The sequence below is a fragment of the Haemaphysalis longicornis genome, unplaced genomic scaffold (genome assembly GCF_048455015.1).
Source record: "Haemaphysalis longicornis isolate Haplotype H1 unplaced genomic scaffold, Haemaphysalis longicornis Haplotype H1 scaffold_1, whole genome shotgun sequence".
Classification (NCBI taxonomy): domain Eukaryota; kingdom Metazoa; phylum Arthropoda; class Arachnida; order Ixodida; family Ixodidae; genus Haemaphysalis; species Haemaphysalis longicornis.
The window spans coordinates 59,167,573-59,186,026 of NW_027526203.1; the positions used below are offsets into that span (position 1 = coordinate 59,167,573).

The 18,454-nt window shown below is 45.7% G+C and overlaps 1 protein-coding gene across 1 annotated transcript in view; it reads left to right on the plus strand.

Moving 5' to 3' along the window:
- Positions 1 to 3,833: 3,833 nt before the first annotated feature.
- Positions 3,834 to 18,454, plus strand: part of LOC144176620 (protein ABHD1-like) — a 94,098-nt gene continuing 79,477 nt past the window's right edge. Inside the window, exons 1-2 of the mRNA XM_077705223.1 lie at positions 3,834 to 4,076; positions 5,236 to 5,514. Of these exons, the coding sequence (XP_077561349.1) occupies positions 3,834 to 4,076; positions 5,236 to 5,514 (522 nt within the window). The remainder of the gene's footprint in view (positions 4,077 to 5,235; positions 5,515 to 18,454) is intronic.

An 18,454-nucleotide genomic window follows, 5' to 3' on the forward strand; every position in this document is an offset into this window, starting at 1 on the left:
GAGTTCTAATATTAATCGTACACACCCAGCTCATTCGTGGGCACGGCTTAGTGACCGAAGCCACACGCAGCCATGGTGTTGACTTTGCCGATGGTGTAGCGTCGTAGCCACGAAGTCGTCATTTGATGTCTGCTAGCAGCAGACATCAAACAAAAAAGTCCACAGACCACCGTGAGCCAATGGTGTGCCACAGTTGCGGCCGTATTCACTCCGAACTGGGGTTCAGTCTTGTCCGAGCCGATGGGAGCGGCCAAGATGACAGGATGTTCCGGCGGCAGCCTTCTTCATACACGGGGAAAACACAGTAGATGGCAAATCACACTACTTCAACGTCTAAAAGGCACTCGCCATAGTGAAACACGCACTTCCCACACTAAATTGGGAAGATTTCTCATAAGCAGCCGCCGTGCACGCTCAATGAAGCCGTAAACAAAAGCCTTATTTGATTGTCAGGAGCACGGCACGTTCCATTCGCTACAGTGAACCCCTTTGCTTACTTGGCTTGCGCTTGCGTAGAGCATCACTGGGTCGACCGTCAAGCGACGTACCAAACAATTCAGAGGAAGAACCGAACACCCAGAAAAACCGACCGCCCCGCACCGGGCGTGGCCAGCAGCCAGGCTGGGGATTTCAAAGTAGTTGTGGGGTTACATTTATCAACGCGGAATGCTGCTGCTGCGAACGGAATTTAACTTCCATCTTGACCAAATGAAGCTCAGCCGCCGCTAATCGTGTTTGTATTTTAACAGGCGTAACATTAGGGCTGGTAAATGCCTTATATGTAGCGTGGAACGCCGATGATAAGCCCGCACTTCGAAATAAGCGGCCCGAAATCCGGCATCCCGCGGGCCGCGCTCGCCGGAACCACTCCCGGAACGGTGGCGCCGCGGTGGCAGTATTTGGCTCTAGGCGCACTCACGCCGCTTTGGAGGCACGCGGCAGGCCGCACGTCAGTGCTCCTTTCATCGAGCGGCCGTGCTGTGACACTGCTTTGCATGTCGTCAAGCTCAATAAGAACGTTACCTTGTGTTAAGCCTAAACATAAGAAACTAGGCCCCTAATGCCGCACTTGTAGGTCTAACGTCGTACCCGAATGGCCATTAAAAATTACTCCGTGTACACGAATCTGTGGGTAGCAGTTCATGCCGTAGGACCTCAAAGGGCGAGGATAGGCCCAAGCGGCGCCCACCCGACAGTTGCGGCTCCAGCAATGTGATACACACCCACATGGGAGCATATACCCACTTTGGAGGACGTTAAAGCATGGTGCGCGCTGGGACATGCACCAAACAATGAATGAACGCATCCGCTGGCAGGGTCACACTAAACACATTTGTTTGCGTATTCTGTATCCTATTGGCGTACTGTTTAGCCTGCCTAAGTGTTGCATGCCCGCAGAACAACACAATTCAAGTATGGCGTATCTTACACCACTTTTTAAACAAGAATCATGCTTTCACAGGATGTTTAGGGATTTGCGCAGCCAAATAGTCTGCGAATTTTTTTCGCACTGTGTATTGGCAGTGTATGCGTTCGGCAATCCATTATAGATAGCTGAATAGTGTTGATTAACCACGACATTTGAAACCATGGTTCATGTCGGGCAGACACGGTTTTTATAGAGTCGCTCTAGGCAAAACGTACTTCGCTTAAGTCAAGGCAAAGCTCATCTTGCACGGGGCGATGCTAACCGCCGAATCACGTGTTGGCATCCACAGTGTTCTCAGCATGAAGCGTCGCTTCGTGCTTGAAACGCTCGCATTTGCTCCCCATAACATCATGTCATCCAACTCAGAAAAGGAGTCAACTGCAGGACTTTGCCAGTTTATGCCCAAATACATCGTATCTAACTAAAAAAAGGATCACTTGTGAAAGCAATCGCGCTCGCCCCGCCTTTAAATGGTGCTCTAGCTAAGCTACGCCTAGCCTTTCTCGCATCTTTGCCGGCACAGCCGCCGTTTTGTTCGCCAAGTCGTGCAATGTGGGTTCAATCTTCCGCGCCGAGCTCAAACATTGCTTTTCGTAGTTCGTAAATAATATGTGTTGCCTCTTAAGGTTAATTCTGACCGCAGTCATTGTTCCAGTCGGCGTTTGTGGGAATCAGCGGCATGCTTCACACTGAGACGCCGCCGAAGAGAGGCAGATAATTTCCGGTGGGCTCTGCTAACTCCTTTGTTCAGTGGCTTCTCATCCTTTGCCTACATGACCCTTACTGGTCCCAAATGGGCACCGTTTAAAAATTTACCAAGCGGTTGAGGAAGTCACCAACACGCGGCTAGTCAAGAAATTAACACTAAGAAAATGTCAAACCTGTAAAAATTGACGCGGTCCCCTAGAAAACAGCCTGCACAACATTGCTGCGTGCTGTCCTCAAGCTTTTCATAGCGCGGGAGTTTGCAAACATTTGAATTGCGCTAAGCGAGCTGCCACACTTCCACAGTTTTGTATCTGTAAATAGTTCAATCACACCAATTGAGACGGGTCCTAGGACCTAAATCCTAGGATATTAAAGCTAAAATTGAAACCCAACTTCTACGCCATCATGCTTCTTCAGGTTCCAAGGATAACTACTGCTGGTACTACACCGTACCACACAATAAAACGCCGATTGTTGAGCTACCAGCCTTCCAAATCTTTCGCAGAAAGTCAGAGCATTTGTAGTGGGGCCAAACAGTAACTATAATCGACTATTGGAAGATTACCTACATCAAATTCTGAAATCCATTGCGCATCCAAAATCAAGAACTACCAAATCGTATCAAATTTCTCGAATAATCACACGCTCATTCTACTTTTTAAAACTTCTGTTTGTGATTGCTGAGAGGACCTTTGTATCATTTGCCCTTAGCGCACCACAAAGAATGGACCCTATTAACACTCAAGAATCTGGTCTGATATACAGGACATTGTTTTGCTCTATTTCAGGTTCACCACACAGGGGTGAGCACGTGGATTCTCCTCGCTGTACGTATTGCTACGTACACCGTGGTCGAGTGCGGCTGTATCTGCGTTCTTCTATGCTTGCGTGCGTCCACGGATGAATGTGTGTGGTTGCGGGTATGGGAGGAGTACACCCAGAACCGCTCTCCAGTATGCAACTTCACCAACTGCTTCCTGAGGCAGATTAACCCTGCATATGTTTCTGCACGCTCAAAATCTTCCTCTTCCCTTTCATCATCAGCTACATTTTATGACTTCCGTATGGCGTGCACAAGCGTGAGGAACGATTCATTAATATTTTTGTTTTCCTTACTGGACCTCCTTTCCCGCCTATTTTTTGTAACTACATCAAATCTTTTCCGGTTTGTACTCGTTTGAAGCATGAATTTGCCGGCCATGCGCAAAATTTAGCGCGGCTCGGGCAGTGGAGAAATGTGGAAGAGGAAGTGTCTCCCAGTCTGCCAGAAATGTAAGCGCACTCCGTTACTTTGTTTCAGGTTTCGTGACAGGCGCCTTTCAGGCCTTGCTTCTATCCTGCGTAGTGAGAAGAAGCTTCCATCCAAAGGTACTTGCGATTGTGGAACTTCTCGGCACATTTTATAATTGCAAAGGGTATTTAGTCTTTCACAAGGGCTTGCATAGTTAGGATTTTGGTTTTTTGGAGACGCTGGTGGAGAGCGGAGTGGCATTTGTAGATTATTTTCTGGTTTATTCGCCTTACTTGGTTTCTCCACAATTTTTTTTGGCCTTGTTCTGTTAATTCAAGGTGTTTGGTCATATGTAATTGTTTGTATGGCTATATCGCATTTCCTCTTTGTTGCACTTGCATGTCCGAGAAGTCTTGTGTGAAAGCGCCAGCACCGTTTTTTTGTGGCAGCACCACCAGCATTATTATGGGCCTGCTACCTCGGGTGAAGCTGCCCACCAACGGCGAGGTGGTTCTGTGCATCTCGTGCGCCGTGTACGTGGTGTACTACATCCTGCTGGTGCAGCGAAAGCCTCGGCTGGTGTGCCGCAGCGGCCGCCTCCGACGCTTCCTGCAGTCGCACATGGAGGACTTCGTCAAGCCGCATTTCCGAGTGCCCGTTTGGTGTGTCGGCGCCAACTTCCAAGTCTTCCTCAGGACATTATACCAGGTAAGGATGCCTAGCTTCCTCCAAGCTGAGCGTCAAATCTAGAGCCACTTCGTTCTCTAGTTCGACCTGTTCCCGTGCGCGGGAACACCCGGTTCCGCCGTTATTCACGCGGACTCTGTGGCGGTCATGGTAGCTAAGCTTTCTTCTCCAGCTTAACATACGAGTGGAGTAAATTTTATGTCGCTTGCGGTCAGCGCTTCTTAGAGGTGTGACAAACATGATGTTTCCTTAGCTGTGTTACTTCCCGACTACAACTACGGCTGTGTGTACATCATTGTGGTGAGAGCCAGCTACCGGAGGGCAAGTGACGGATGTGCATGCATATCAAAGGCCCTATTTTACAGTATTCCAGGTCTTCGCGTTTACAGATATTTAGGTTTTGTAAAATATATTGATGCAGTATGATGATGCGAAATAGAGCTGCTCAGCACACGCAGCTGTCATCAAGCGGACACAACTGAAATAACCACTGACGTTAGCTGATCGTTTGCATTTCTGGCATTTAAATAGCTCTGGTCTTGCCTCTAGCCCGCGATCCACACTTTTTCACCGCAAATGAAGCACTGTATATTTCGAGTCCCTCACAGGGAATGTTAACTGCTTCAGTGTTATATTTGACGTTTAAAGCTTCCACGTAGTCTGTAAAATCACTTGTCCCACAGGTGTGTCTAGAATCCCAAACACTTCAGCAGTATTTAACATACAAAGATTTATAAAAACAAGTTCAGGAAGAATGGCTCCTTGTGAACACCCATCAATGCCTTCATGCGGAATTACTTGAACAAGGGCTTGCGTTCGGGCTAGTTGGTGTTCCATAACTACTTCTTAAGCGCCAAAAACTACAGGGACATAGAATGAGACAGAGACACGCGCGTGTCCCTGTCTCATTTTATGTCCCTGTAGTTTTCGGCGCTTAAGAAGTATTCATGCGGAAATAGGGAGAAGCGAACAGCCCTCCCCCCCTCCCCTCCCACAAACCCCGCCTAGTGATATGTGCAAACCAAACGACTACCTCAAAATGGTACACAAGTACCGCGTAACTGACTAGAAAAAGATAAAAGTAGACGGATGCAGCCACCGATGCCTTTAGGAACTGTACACGCCTGCCTAGTGGCTCGCGCCCAGTCACAGGGTACGCCGCGGGGCCCGGGCATCGCAGTGCTGGCTGCCTCGACTGCTGTACCGGCGCCAATTGATGGTGCTCTCTGACCGAGGGCTGCTGGCGCTCGACTGGCTGAACGAAGGCCAGCCAGGCCCCGTGCTTGTGCTGGTCGGATCGGGCGCTACAGATAGCCAGGACGGTCTCTGGCGCGCACTGTTGCCGAAGCTCTCTGACCTCGGTTACCCCTGCGTGGTGGTGAACGGGCGCGGCTGCGGCGGCATGCCCCTCACAACGCACCGCCTCACGTATGCGGCCAGCGTGTTGGACTTCGCAGAGGTAGGCATCGTCCTTACGGGTGTCTTGGACTATGATTCGTTAAGAGCGGCCTTGCAATCATAACTTCCTTCAGAGGGTCACGTATTTGGCCGCAACTAAGCGTAGCGGCGAGGCTACTGCACACGCACAAAACATCCTGGCTATTTGACGCAAGGTAAGTTGCTGCTGCACTCCACTGAGCCTGCAAGGGTCGCAGGAAGTACGTTTGCAGGACATGCCCTTGGCCTAGTTTCTTCGCACCTCCGAAAATAAAATGGCGCAAGGGAAGCACGAGCTCGGCTGGAACGACACAGACGACACTTGGCGAAAGCAGCCTGCCTCGTCGTTTCTTTTGTGTTTGTGTTTCTTCATAAAGCGAATGCTCTCTTTCGTTGTGGGATGCGGGGTAACAACCGTGTATCAAAATAGCAGTCTGAAAATTTGTTTTAACATTCAAATATCTGAAGACCGACTAGACCCCCTCAGCCAACAACTTGCCCAGCCGAAGGCGGGTGTAAAACTGGAAGGTGTAAACGCCGGAATCGGGCAGACGGAAGACTAGCTCAGCACCGCAAGAACTAACCGTCACATGCCTTTCTGTCACATAAATTCCTGCTTCATATTTTCGTATATCCTGTTTTCAGTTTAGCGTTCCCAGACTGCCAACACGATTCTTGGCTTCTACAGAAGCCTCTAATGTAGAGTCTGAACAGCGAACACAAGCGTGTAATGTCAACCGCGGCCGTCAGACGCGCAAATGAAAGCACAAGCGCGTCTAGCAATCAGGAATCGAATCTAATAGTGTGCAAGTGCGTATACGCTCAGATGAGCACTAGACGCGCTACTCACGAGATGCTGTACATGTGCCTGCTAAAAGAAACAACGCCTCGCGTTGCTGCCTGTCAAGTCATTTGCGTAAAGCAGAAATAAACACCCCATACTGCTTTGTTTTGTTTAAAATATTTGACCTTCGATAGTGCGCTTCGTTGTACTGAGGCAGCAACAAATGCCTGTTTTACTGAGAAATTAAAAATAGAAAAATACATTTTTTTAAATTCTTAGGCTCGGACCATGTGTTTGTGGACGTTGTTGTGACTTGGGCGGTCTAATCCTACCGCTGACGCCAGTTGTTGCGTGTTGGGTGGTCAGATCCCACCGCGTTCACCCGTTGTTGGGACTCCGGGGTTCGGGAATCCGTCTTGGTAGCGTGAATGGTGACCGGGCACGGTCATCAAGAGACCGGTGCTCGCTGATGAAGAAAAAATTTATACAGGTATTTACATGATGAGTACGAGTTAGGATGCTGTGGTAGCCACAGCCACAGCAATAAAAGCAACTCTAGCAGCAAACCCAAGAGCGACCTGAGAGCAACACAAGCAACACGCGGCGGCTCGCAACACCCCCTTTTTGTTCAAGCAAAAGTACCTAGACTCCTCCTAGGGAATTCAACTCTCAAATGTCTGGTCCAGTCACAGACCCACAATCTCACGCACAGTGACACCGACGTCGTGCGAAGCTGCTCTGGTTCCCTACCCACGCGACCACGAGGGAGAGTAGGCGATGGCGCTGCCGGTACGAGATGACCTTTTTCCTCAGTACGAGGCGCGCCTGGCGGGGTTTGACCAACTATGCTCGCCGATTACAGATTTCATGGCCCCCTCTTCCAAAGACGTTTCCACTGTTTCACCAGAATCACCCGGGCGGGGATGGCTCAGGAAGTCACGTGCCTGGACACGCCTGCTCGTTTCTGCAAAAGTCGCTTAGAAGTGAAGGGGAACGGTTCACGCAGGGTTAATGAACCGCTGTATTCATGTCGATTGACACGTGACGCGAGCCGATACCGACGAACGTGCAAACGAGCGTCGAGGTCCGTGCTTGGGCTCGCCGGGTCCATGCTTCGGTGCGCCGGGTACTCAGCGCGGTCATAGCAACGTAAACATTGTTTGTATTAGAGGTAGATATCGAAGCGTGGTACTTAGTATGTAGACTCAATGCAGCATCCTAACTCTATATAATTCAACATGGTCGAGACCCTCCTTTCACCTTCGTGAATTCCTGCGAACTGACCATCTCGACCTGGAGAAAACACATCTCGAAGTTTTTTTTTGTTGTTGATTGGCAGTTTCGGTTTTGCCACGTCCTTTCGTTTGACAAAGTGGCTGTGTGGGCTTTCGTCATTTTGACATTTGATGGCATTTAGAAGCGCCGGTTCTCACGTTTGCCTTTTTTGTCGTTACGGAAGGTGCACAATTCATGCCCGATATGTAAACAACCATACCGAAGGGAACAAACGTGACTATGTAGGCTTGTTTTATTATGAACCAGAACTTCGCTTGTAGGCCATGCCCTCTTTGAAATTGTCTGAGAGCACGTCCTCCTCATCCTCATCATTATCATCGTCATCATCATCATCAGCCTGCTTAGGCACACTTCCCAGCGAAGGCTTCTCCCATTGAATTCCAACAGCTCTGGTCCTGCGCCGCTAGAGTCCAGTGCCGGCCGCCGAATTTCCGTTTTTTTATATATCCATCGTAATATTGGCCTTTCCCTTCTTGACCCTTCTCTTGGTGTATATTTATTTATTTATTTATTTATTTTATTTACATACATACATACATACATACATACATACATACATACATACATACAAACATACATACATACATACATACATACATACATGCATGCATGCATGCATGCATGCATACATACATACATACATACATACATACATACATACATACATACATACATACATACATACATACATACATACATACATACATACATACATACATGCATGCATGCATGCATGCATGCATGCATGCATGCATACATACATACATACATACATACATACATACATACATACATACCTACAGGGAGTAGTAGAACTTTGAAGATGGTAGAGAACACAAGAGAAGAAAAACTTCGAACAAGGTAAAAGCACGATTGTGGCCTACGTTTCAGCAAAGAGAACTTGCTTTCCTCAGGGCCAGGTTGGAGCATACGGCCTACTCGGTGGTAGTCATTTGTGTTTGTTCCGAGCAGACCTCCGGGGTGACACTTTTTTGCTTGGAGTCAGTAGTTTAGGGGGGCTGCTAGGGGTGAGGTCCACATCGATGCCTGTTTGGGTGCCTGTTTGCGTTATACTGCGTGTTGGGGTCTGCGTGAACCATGAGCGTGTTGTCTTTGGTTGGTGGGGTTGTTGTTCGCTCACGTGCTGTACAGCTGGTGTTGCGGCCACGTCCACGGTTTGTGTGGTGGCGTCACATGTGCTGTCCTTAGGTGGACATGGCATTTCGCTACCGTTGGGGATGTTGGGTTGGTTCTGTTGTTCTGTGCTGGCCGGAGACGGGAGGTTGATACGTGAAGTTGGGAGCGTCACCTTAAATGTGTTCCTCAGCCTGTGCTTGATGTTTTCGGCAATCAGTCGGACGCCTCGAAAGTTAGGGTGTAGTCCGTCCTTGGCCAGGTGTCCTAGGGGGTCGTGGTGAATTTTTGCGTGGTGGATGATGTCAACGTTTCCTGTGTTGTGTCCAAGGTACATGAGGAAGTCGTTAAGCTTAGCTGACCTTTGTGAGTGAGCTAGAAGTCTGTGTGTCTGGGGTATGTCTGGCTTGTGTTTGTTTGTGATCCTGGGAAGTACTGTTGACAGGGTTATCTTTGCTTTGTGCCTGTTGGTATGAACATCGTGAACAAGAGTTTTCATGGCCTCGATGGTGCTTTCAGCGGTGTTGTTCTTTAAGTCGTTAGTGCCAAAGTGCAGAACGAAGTGAGTGATGTTGCGTGGGGCGGCGTCAATCAGTTTTCTGATGTCATGGGTTGTGGCGCCGCTTTGAAAGCTGATGTATGGTGAATGTTGTCCGGAAGGGAAGTGGTCGTGATTGTACTTAAAATGGCTATCACCGATGAGAACTATGTGTGCCAGGGAGAGGAGAGGGGGCTTACCTTGCTCCGTCATCTTCGTACACGAAATCCAGGGAGTAGTATAACTTTGAAGATGGTAGAGAACACAAGAGAAGAAAAACTTCGAACAAAGTAAAAGCACGATTGTGGCCTACGTTTCAGCAAAGAGAACTTGCTTTCCTCAGGGTCCTGAGGAAAGCAAGTTCTCTTTGCTGAAACGTAGGGCACAATCGTGCTTTTACCTAGTACATACATACATACATACATACATACATACATACATACATACATACATACTTACATACATACATACATACATACATACATACATACATACATACATACATACATACATACATACATACATACATACATACATACATACATACATACATACATACATACATACATACATACATACATACATACATACATACATACATACATACATACATACATACATACATACATACATACATACATACATACATACATACATACATACATACATACATACATACATACATACATACATACATACATACATACATACATACATACATACATACATACATACATACATACATACATACATACATACATACATACATACATACATACATACATACATACATACATACATACATACATACATACATACATACATACATACATACATACATACATACATACATACATACATACATACATACATACATACATACATACATACATACATACATACATACATACATACATACATACATACATACATACATACATACATACATACATACATACCACAAAGGCCCCGAGGGGCATTACATAGGGGGGAATTTGCACAATCAATATTTAAAACATATACAGCAGAAGGGAGCACAGGCATGCGCAGGAAGCGGGACATCCGGGTGAACTTGTACGATAACATGGCGGGTTTAAAATCGGCTCAAAGTCGCGTACATTCAACAGTAACTTTCAACATTGGGCAAGCGCTTACAATCAATGCACAGTTCTTAACTCGAGATAGGCAAAAAGGCCTAATGAAATGAAGCATATTCCCTTATCGCGACAATGCATTCCGGTAACATATTCCATTCTTTGATTGACAATAAAAGCGTGGAAGTTTGATACTTGACGGCTCTTCCGAATATGGGCGATGCCTTGTGAATGGGATCAACACGCGTGGAAATGTGATGCCCATGTAGATCGTGCGTAGCCGCGAATGAAGGATCACCAAACTATCAAGAGCGAAAAAAGGACAAACGTAAAAACTTGCGTGTAGTGTCACGGTTTTAAAGATTGAGTGTGCATTTTAAAAGGGAACACCGTTGAATGATGAGCAAGAATATAAATTAAACCTGGCAGCCTAATTCTGAACTGACTCCAGGTGGTTGGAAAGAGTAAAGCTATTTGGATGTCATATCATTGGTGCATACTCTAAAGAGGTCCTTATCAGGAAAGTATAAGCATGAATTTTCTTTTCAGCGTTTGAGCGTGACAGTCGGCGTTTAAGAAGGCATAACTTTTTAAAGGCTTTTTTGCCTATATAATCTTCTTGCGTATTTCAAGCCGCGTCAGACGTGAAAAAACGGCCAAATATTTAAAACAGTCAACTTGTACGATCTGAACGTTGTCAATCGTACAGAATTCCGGGGCGCGATGGCGAGCGTAGGAAAGGAAATATGCTTCGTTTCAGGCGCGAAGCACCTTAGAACCTCGCAATGTCCGTCCTTTGGCGTTCGTGCACACAGGATTATGGACGAACGGCTCAAAGGGAGTCGCAGATCAAAAAGGAATTATGAACCAACGGCTCAAAGGGAGTCGCAGAAAAAGTGCTAGAAGAAAGTACCCCCGCGCCCTGCTCTTCTACTATGCTGTATTCGTATTTTCAAACCCCTCCCACCCCCCCCAAACATGATCGGTAAATGAAAAGGGGCCGCACCGAAGTTCTAATTCCACCTCTTCCAAACATCCCTCTCCAGAAACCTGAGAACTATACCCGTTTTTTGGTGTTTGAATCAGTTGATAAATCAAACTGGTCTCGTTCCAGTCGGTTTTCCTCGTCTGCAAAGTCCGTGACGGAATCCTTGGCAAATATTTCAGAGAAACAATTAGCCGCGTATTTGCTCCTTTCGTTGCAAATGTCGTCAAAAGACGATAGTCTTTGTAGGCATGTTCCCAGGAAATGCCCCCTTTCTTTCCCGCTCACCTCTCATCACACTAAACTTTTTTACACCCTTTTTGGCCGAAAAGGGTGTAAAAACCTTGTCCCATGGCTAAAACCCTTAAAAGGTATTTTCGCAAAAAGAGTGTACGGACGGAAAAAGGGTGTAAGAACAAAAAAAGGGTGTTGAGCTCAACACCTTTAAAAAAGGGTGTTGAGGACGCTCAACACCCTAAATAAAGGGTGTTGAGCATCCTCACACCGTTTTTTTAAGGTGATGGCATGCCCAGTACCATGGTGCTGCGCGTGTCATCACCAGGGCCTTGGAGGCTTGCGAGCTATCACCATGGTGGTCCTAATGCAATTCATGGCGACAGGTGTATGTCTGGAGGCTCTGCAAGTAAATTAAATGCAACAATTTACGACTAATGGCACAATTTTAAGTTATATATACAGTGATCCCTCGTGGCGTCAAACTCGGATATCTCGAAATATCGGTTAATTTGACATGAAAGAAAAAAAACGTAGTAGTCTGAACCAAAACAGAAGAAATAATAGAACTTCACAATTTCATGCACGTGACGATCACAACATTGGTGCACTAGAGGGACCACTGAAAACCATTATCAGTGTGCCCACTACACATCAGCACTCAAGTGATACAACTAGACAGAACTGGACCCAATCATGTTTTCTGGACGTAGCTTCAAAAAACAATATTCCATGTGATGTGCACCCGTAGAGAACTTGTATTGGTATTTGTCGTCAGAACTTTTTTAAAAGGCAGCCAACCACATTTATAAGTTCAATTGACCATAAATTGCACAATTTTTTTGTGTCAAAAATCTTGAGACTCATGCCAAATGAAACCACGTTTTCCGAACAAACTTTTACAATCGACAGTAAATTTCGCAACATAAAAAAAGAAACAAGAATGTTTGCAAAATTCTATGCATGAATCCTGAGACTAAAACTAATTCACAACCATAAACTATGATTGAGGTGTCTATTCATAATCATTTTGGAAACTTTTCTTAAAACTTTACAGCAAAGCACATACCAAATATCAAGATACAAGCAGTTATGAACTTCCTTCCCTCCGAATGCAATGAGGTGGACACAGCAGTCTGAACTAAAAGAAAATTTATCTTTGACCCATCCTATAGCCGGTATTTATTGAAAAGTTTAGCTGTCAATTTCTTCGTTTGGCAGTACTGAAATAGCCCCGAACATGGCTCATTGCGCCACGGACATGGCGCGGCTCGTGCCACTGCGGCCGCACGCCGAAGAAAAAAACACCGACGTGCGTCGCCTGCTCCATTTCAACCGATTCTCAACAGTGGTGTCGTCAAATTTGTTATTAAAAGCACTCACATTGGAGACGAGGCATTACTTTGCGTTCGGCGGGTTAGAGCTTGGAATGTCCAAACCATATCATGCGCTTAGCACGGACAAGTACCGCCGTCTTGCGGAGCCCAACGTAACCACACACTAAACATTTTTACTCCCAAAAGGGTGCGTTCAGCTTGTCGCCGCCGGAGCACCCTCATAACAGAATATTTTACACCCTTTAGAGTGCTTGCATTCTGTCGCCGCAGGAGCACCCTTTGTGATGCACCCCAGACGATGGGTGCCTTATAACACCCTTTTCTGCCTAAAATATCATTGGGTGGTTACTTAGCACCCCGATCTGTACGAGCTTTTCCTGCAAAAGAACCCACCTAAAGGGGTACAAAAAGGGTGCATCATACTCGGCTCACAAATGGCGCTGCAGGTGTGCAGCCACATATGGCACAGTATGACAGTATGACACACAATTACGGTATGAAACATTCGTGCTTTCCAAGCTCCGTTTAATGAGACATTCCATTGAAGCTCAATGTCATCTGATAATTTACTTGAACTTTTTGACCCACCGATTTTTAAAACATCCATTTATAAAGTTTAAAATTACAGCCAAATTGCAGTACAGAAGTCGTATCATTAGAGGTTGTTGAGTATTCGAAACGGTGTTAAAAATTCAATTTTACGTTCATTTTGCTGAACTGCAGCGCACATCCTTCGAGCTTCACTGCACAGCATAAACGTGTTATGCAGTGAAAGCAAGTAGGCGTGCAACACATCAACTGCACAAAAGTTCTTTGAACCTTAAAACCCTTGGCTTCTCAGCATTGCATCAAACTTCCAATCACGGTAGCTACCCGCAATGTTTAGTGCCTTATTCTTGAGCTGAGCAGAAAAGCTCAATATTAAGGCAGACCAAACGCAATCTGTATACTTCCCTCCGTATTATGGCTTTATTCCACCCATAAATGTTGGGTCCCCATTGCCACTTATTTTATTTTGCATTATTCTTTTTGCTTCATGAAAAATGACCCCGCATAGCAATACCAAGAACTGTAAACATCACAGAACAATGCATATGAGTTCCCTGGTGAAGCCCATGGTTGAAATGTGATGACATTGTTATTATAGCAGTATTTTATCATGAGTCTAGCTTGTGCATGGTGCCTTGCCTTATGTCCCTGCTGGTGAATGTGGGGTCATTTTTCAATGTTGCAAATGAAAAGCCAACAGCGAGTGCCCATTAGTTTTATCTAGTATTACGAGGTGCTTCATGGGAAGCTTCAAACCCGCCTATAGCCCTTTTTAGAGTTGACTAGAAGTAAAATCAGCAAAACATTATGGGTAAAACGTTCAGCATCTTTTTTATTAGCAGCTTTAGTGTTGCTACTTTCAATATTTAGGTTTTTTCTGCTTTTCTTAATGACATTTTTGTTTTGCTGAGAAGGTGCATAACCAATGAAAGCTTTTTCTGTAAACTTTTGGTAGCTATGCAATTGTTAGAAAAAATTTTACTAAATAAGGCAGCTTAAAATGAGAATACATGCATTTATAAACATTAAAATCAATTTAAATTGATCATACATTTCTGGCTGTTTTCACACAAAGCTGCACATGGGATATTAAGTGCACCGCAGAGGAGGGCTCTGGATTAGCTTTGGCAAGTTTGGGATATTTATTGTGGCCTTAAATCTCCACAAATGGGCATTTTCACTTTGTGACTCCACCAAGAAAATGGCCACCAATTTAGAGAGGTATTCTTACTAGTATTTGACGTACATTGTAAAATAATCTCAAGTATTATAGCCACAAAATTATTATCTACAACAGCACCCAGCGGGTGCTGTTATAGAGAGATTGTGCACTACACCAGACAGTGTATTACACTGTCGAGAGCTTTGACATCTACAATGACCTCTACAAAGCAAGCTAATGTTGGTAAAATGTTTCATACCATAATTACTGCGTGTTCAAGGCTCATGTGTGAAGTACAGATACTGGTGCTTCAGCAAGAACCGAGGATGAGCACCCTTCCTGGTTCTGAAAAAATAAACATGGAAAAATGCTTTAAACAGGATTAAGAAACAGGGTTCAAAGAAAGTGAGCAAGCAATTCTTTCAAAATATCTAAAGCATTGCAAACAAATATTTATTTCAACTTTATGTCTACAAAAGACAATCTCATTAAGGCTGGTAATGGGGTCTTGGGTAAAAAAAGAGCAGAGAGCACTTATATAAATGCTACAGAGAACCTTCAAGCCAAAAGTTGCTTGAGCACTTAAACTAATCACTGTTCAACAAATTCATGAAAATTGAATAGATGAAAAACCAGCGGTAAACACAAGACACAGTTAAAAGAGAACAACGGGATAAGCTTATCCCGTCGTTCTCTTCCGTACCCTGTGTTTTCCGCTGGTTTTTCATCCAATCAAACATGTACCAACTAGCACAGTCCGACGCCTTGGTATCATAAAAATACGAATTTTCACTACTTACACACAGCTGAAAAAAAAGAAAGTATAAAGCACGTGACAAAATTAAAATAACAGCAGATTGGTTAACTTTTACTTTTAAGTGATAATATAAAAAATAATGGCATGAATGAAAGTGAGCAGCAACCAAAGGACCATGATGCTAGGCTGAAATTCTACTTTGAAGCAAAATATCCGCTTTCAACGCAAAATAGGCCAAACATGCAATAAGGCAACCCTTTAGGCCCACGAAAACATACCATAATCTTTAAAAAAGCTACAATTTAGTTGAGAAAAACTGACCACAACAAAATGGAATTGACAACTAGATACAGTTGTCACACCCAAGCAAGCCGGCGAAAGATGAACAGATATCTAGCTGTCCTACCCCCTCTTTGTGCGCTAGCCTCTGATCCGCTGCAGCAAACAAAAAAAAAATGTTTATATGTAGAACTATTGCTCTTGGTCAAACATAGACAGTTCTAATGAAGGAGCCAAGTAGGTGCAGAAACGTTGGGCACGCTTCGGATAAAGTCCTTGGTTAGAGTATTATATTTGTTTCCATCAAACACAAAGAAAAATGCATGGTAAAGGGCTGACATTAACTTTGTCTACTGCGGTTCCTTCATGGTGACATCACTACAGGAACCAAAAATACAATACAGTGCATAAAGGGGCCTTTCGGACAACATAGAAGTTCGTTTCGTTCGAAATATTTCCTGTTTTATAGTGCCCCCACCACTTGACCGGCAGCAAATGATGCTGCATTCACTGAGAAATTAATTTAGGTTAAACATCTGATTCTCCCACCATATGGTGTGTTTGTGGGGTGTCAGCAATGAAGCCATCAGTGCATGTAATCAAACAAACTACTGCGTCACTCGGGTCTGCAGCCTTGCTAGCCATCAGTCCTGGCAGGTGGAGCTACCATACTCATCCACGAACCGTTGTTTGCCATTGCTTTGTTTTTGACCGTATCTGCACCTGGCTTATTTTCGTTACTATAGAAAGTAATGGTTTTGTGAAACATCGGGTATCCTCGACAAACAGGGTCACGTAAGACAACATCGCCTATGCCAATCGGCCAGTGCCTTGCAAGCCAACTCCAAAGCGCCGGAGTGCTGTCCAGCTAAAACAAGCATAGTGCACGCCGTACCAACAGCAGTGCGCATCAGTACTTGTATGTTTACGCGTATTTTCGTAACTTTCATTGTTTACTGCACCATTTTTACTGCTGTAAAATTAATATGCATTACATTTAAGTGCAAATAGCTCGTTCGGCCTGCTTATAAGGCCTGCCCCATTCGCGTTTGCTTTTGCCGGCCTCAGCCAATCGCACAGCTGGGGACATATGACATCATAGATACTGCTGTGGGGAATGAGCTAGTGGGTCGGATGGCCATTCCCTTTTTCCTAACTATATAGCTTATTCGAGTGAAGTGCGCGTTAAAAATGGTGTCAGTATGATTCTAACGAAGCAATCTGTCGAATGAACCAAACTTGTGTGTTGTCTGCATGGCCCATCTAAGCAAAGGCAAGCAGCCAATTTTTTTTTATTTAGGCTGCCTTCATGCACACAGTAGTGCTCTATTACTGTCAGAAACTCATTACAGGACTCCTGACATATACAGTTGCAATAAAAATCAGAAATAGAACGAGAAATAATTGGACACTCCACAATGTCCAAAAAACAAAGGAATAATGTGCGAGTGAGCTACCTAAAACACTGCCACAGAAGATCATATTCATCAAGCCACTACGCAGCTCATTTGTTAAGAGCTGGTGTGCGTCGCCACAAGTTGGCTGTGTAAACCCACTGACACCTAACAGAATCCAAGGTTCGACGAAAACTCGTCAGGGGAGGGTGATTCATTGATGAAATACAAGCAGGCACTCGCCTGGTCAAAAACAAATAAACAAATAAAGACGCCTTGGGCCCCTACGGGCCCCTTGTTCACAATGAAGAGGGGGTGAAAGGTCGCGACTATCTATAGGTTCGGTGGCGCAGAGTGGGCATGTATATCTCGGGAAGATTACCCCGCGACCGGTTAATCGTGTTTTTAGTTGGTTGAATATGCACTGATTCTAAAAGTAGTCGTGTCGACAGGTGCTTCTCTGATTCGATTATGCTTGCGGAATCCCAATCGATGACGTGGTCAGTACCCAGGTGATGATCCGCCAAGGCATTTCAGCTTGCATTGCCTTTTTTGACATCGTTCTGGTGCTATTGAATTCTTGTTTTAAAAATTTCCAGTTTCACCTATCTAGGATGCGTCGCAATGCCTGCATGAAATTTTGTAGGCAAGTCCGGGAATCTTGATTTTTCTAAAGGGTCCTACAGTTTTCAGATGGTGGAGGGATTGGCACCAATGTGCCGCACCCCGGAGCAGCAAGCGTCAACCAACCATCATCATCCAACTCCGATAACGCCACTCAGGGTAGGGTCCCTTCCGGAGCGAGGGGGAATCTTTTGATTTAGAGTGGCGGCCCTTCCCCCTGGGCCCAGGGGTCCTTCACGCGTACTAGCTTCTGCTTAAGCCTGTTCGTTGGCACGTGGGCAGTTTTTAACGCCCTATGTGCCAAACACACTTGCAAGAGCTTCACTGATGCCTTCCGTTGTGGTGTGGGTCTAATTCGGACGATCCTGCGCACGCGGCTGCCGTGTGGACAGCGCCGACGTGGGAAGGCAGACAAGAGGCAAGGACAACGGGCAGTAATCCTCTGGGGTGGTTTATTCTCCAAACCACCCTCGCGCTCCCATCTTCGGCGTCGTCGACGGGTCCCGCGTTGCTTGAGCGGCCGAGTCGGTTGACTCAGGCGCTACCGGTAATAAAGCCACCTTACCGGTGACGATGTTCGTCGATGCTCGCTGAGATGAGCCGGTTTCGCCCGGCTCCTGTTCCGGTGGTCATCGCCTCCCGAGTCCCGCGCGCTCTCTCTGCGCCTCTCTTCTCACCTCTGAATGACGTCATGTTCACCGCCCTGCCGCCCCATTGGACGGCCGGGTTTCCGCGTGACCCATGACGTGCCCTTGTTGCGGAGCGAGGGTAACGGCGCCTCCTCTCCGGCCACTC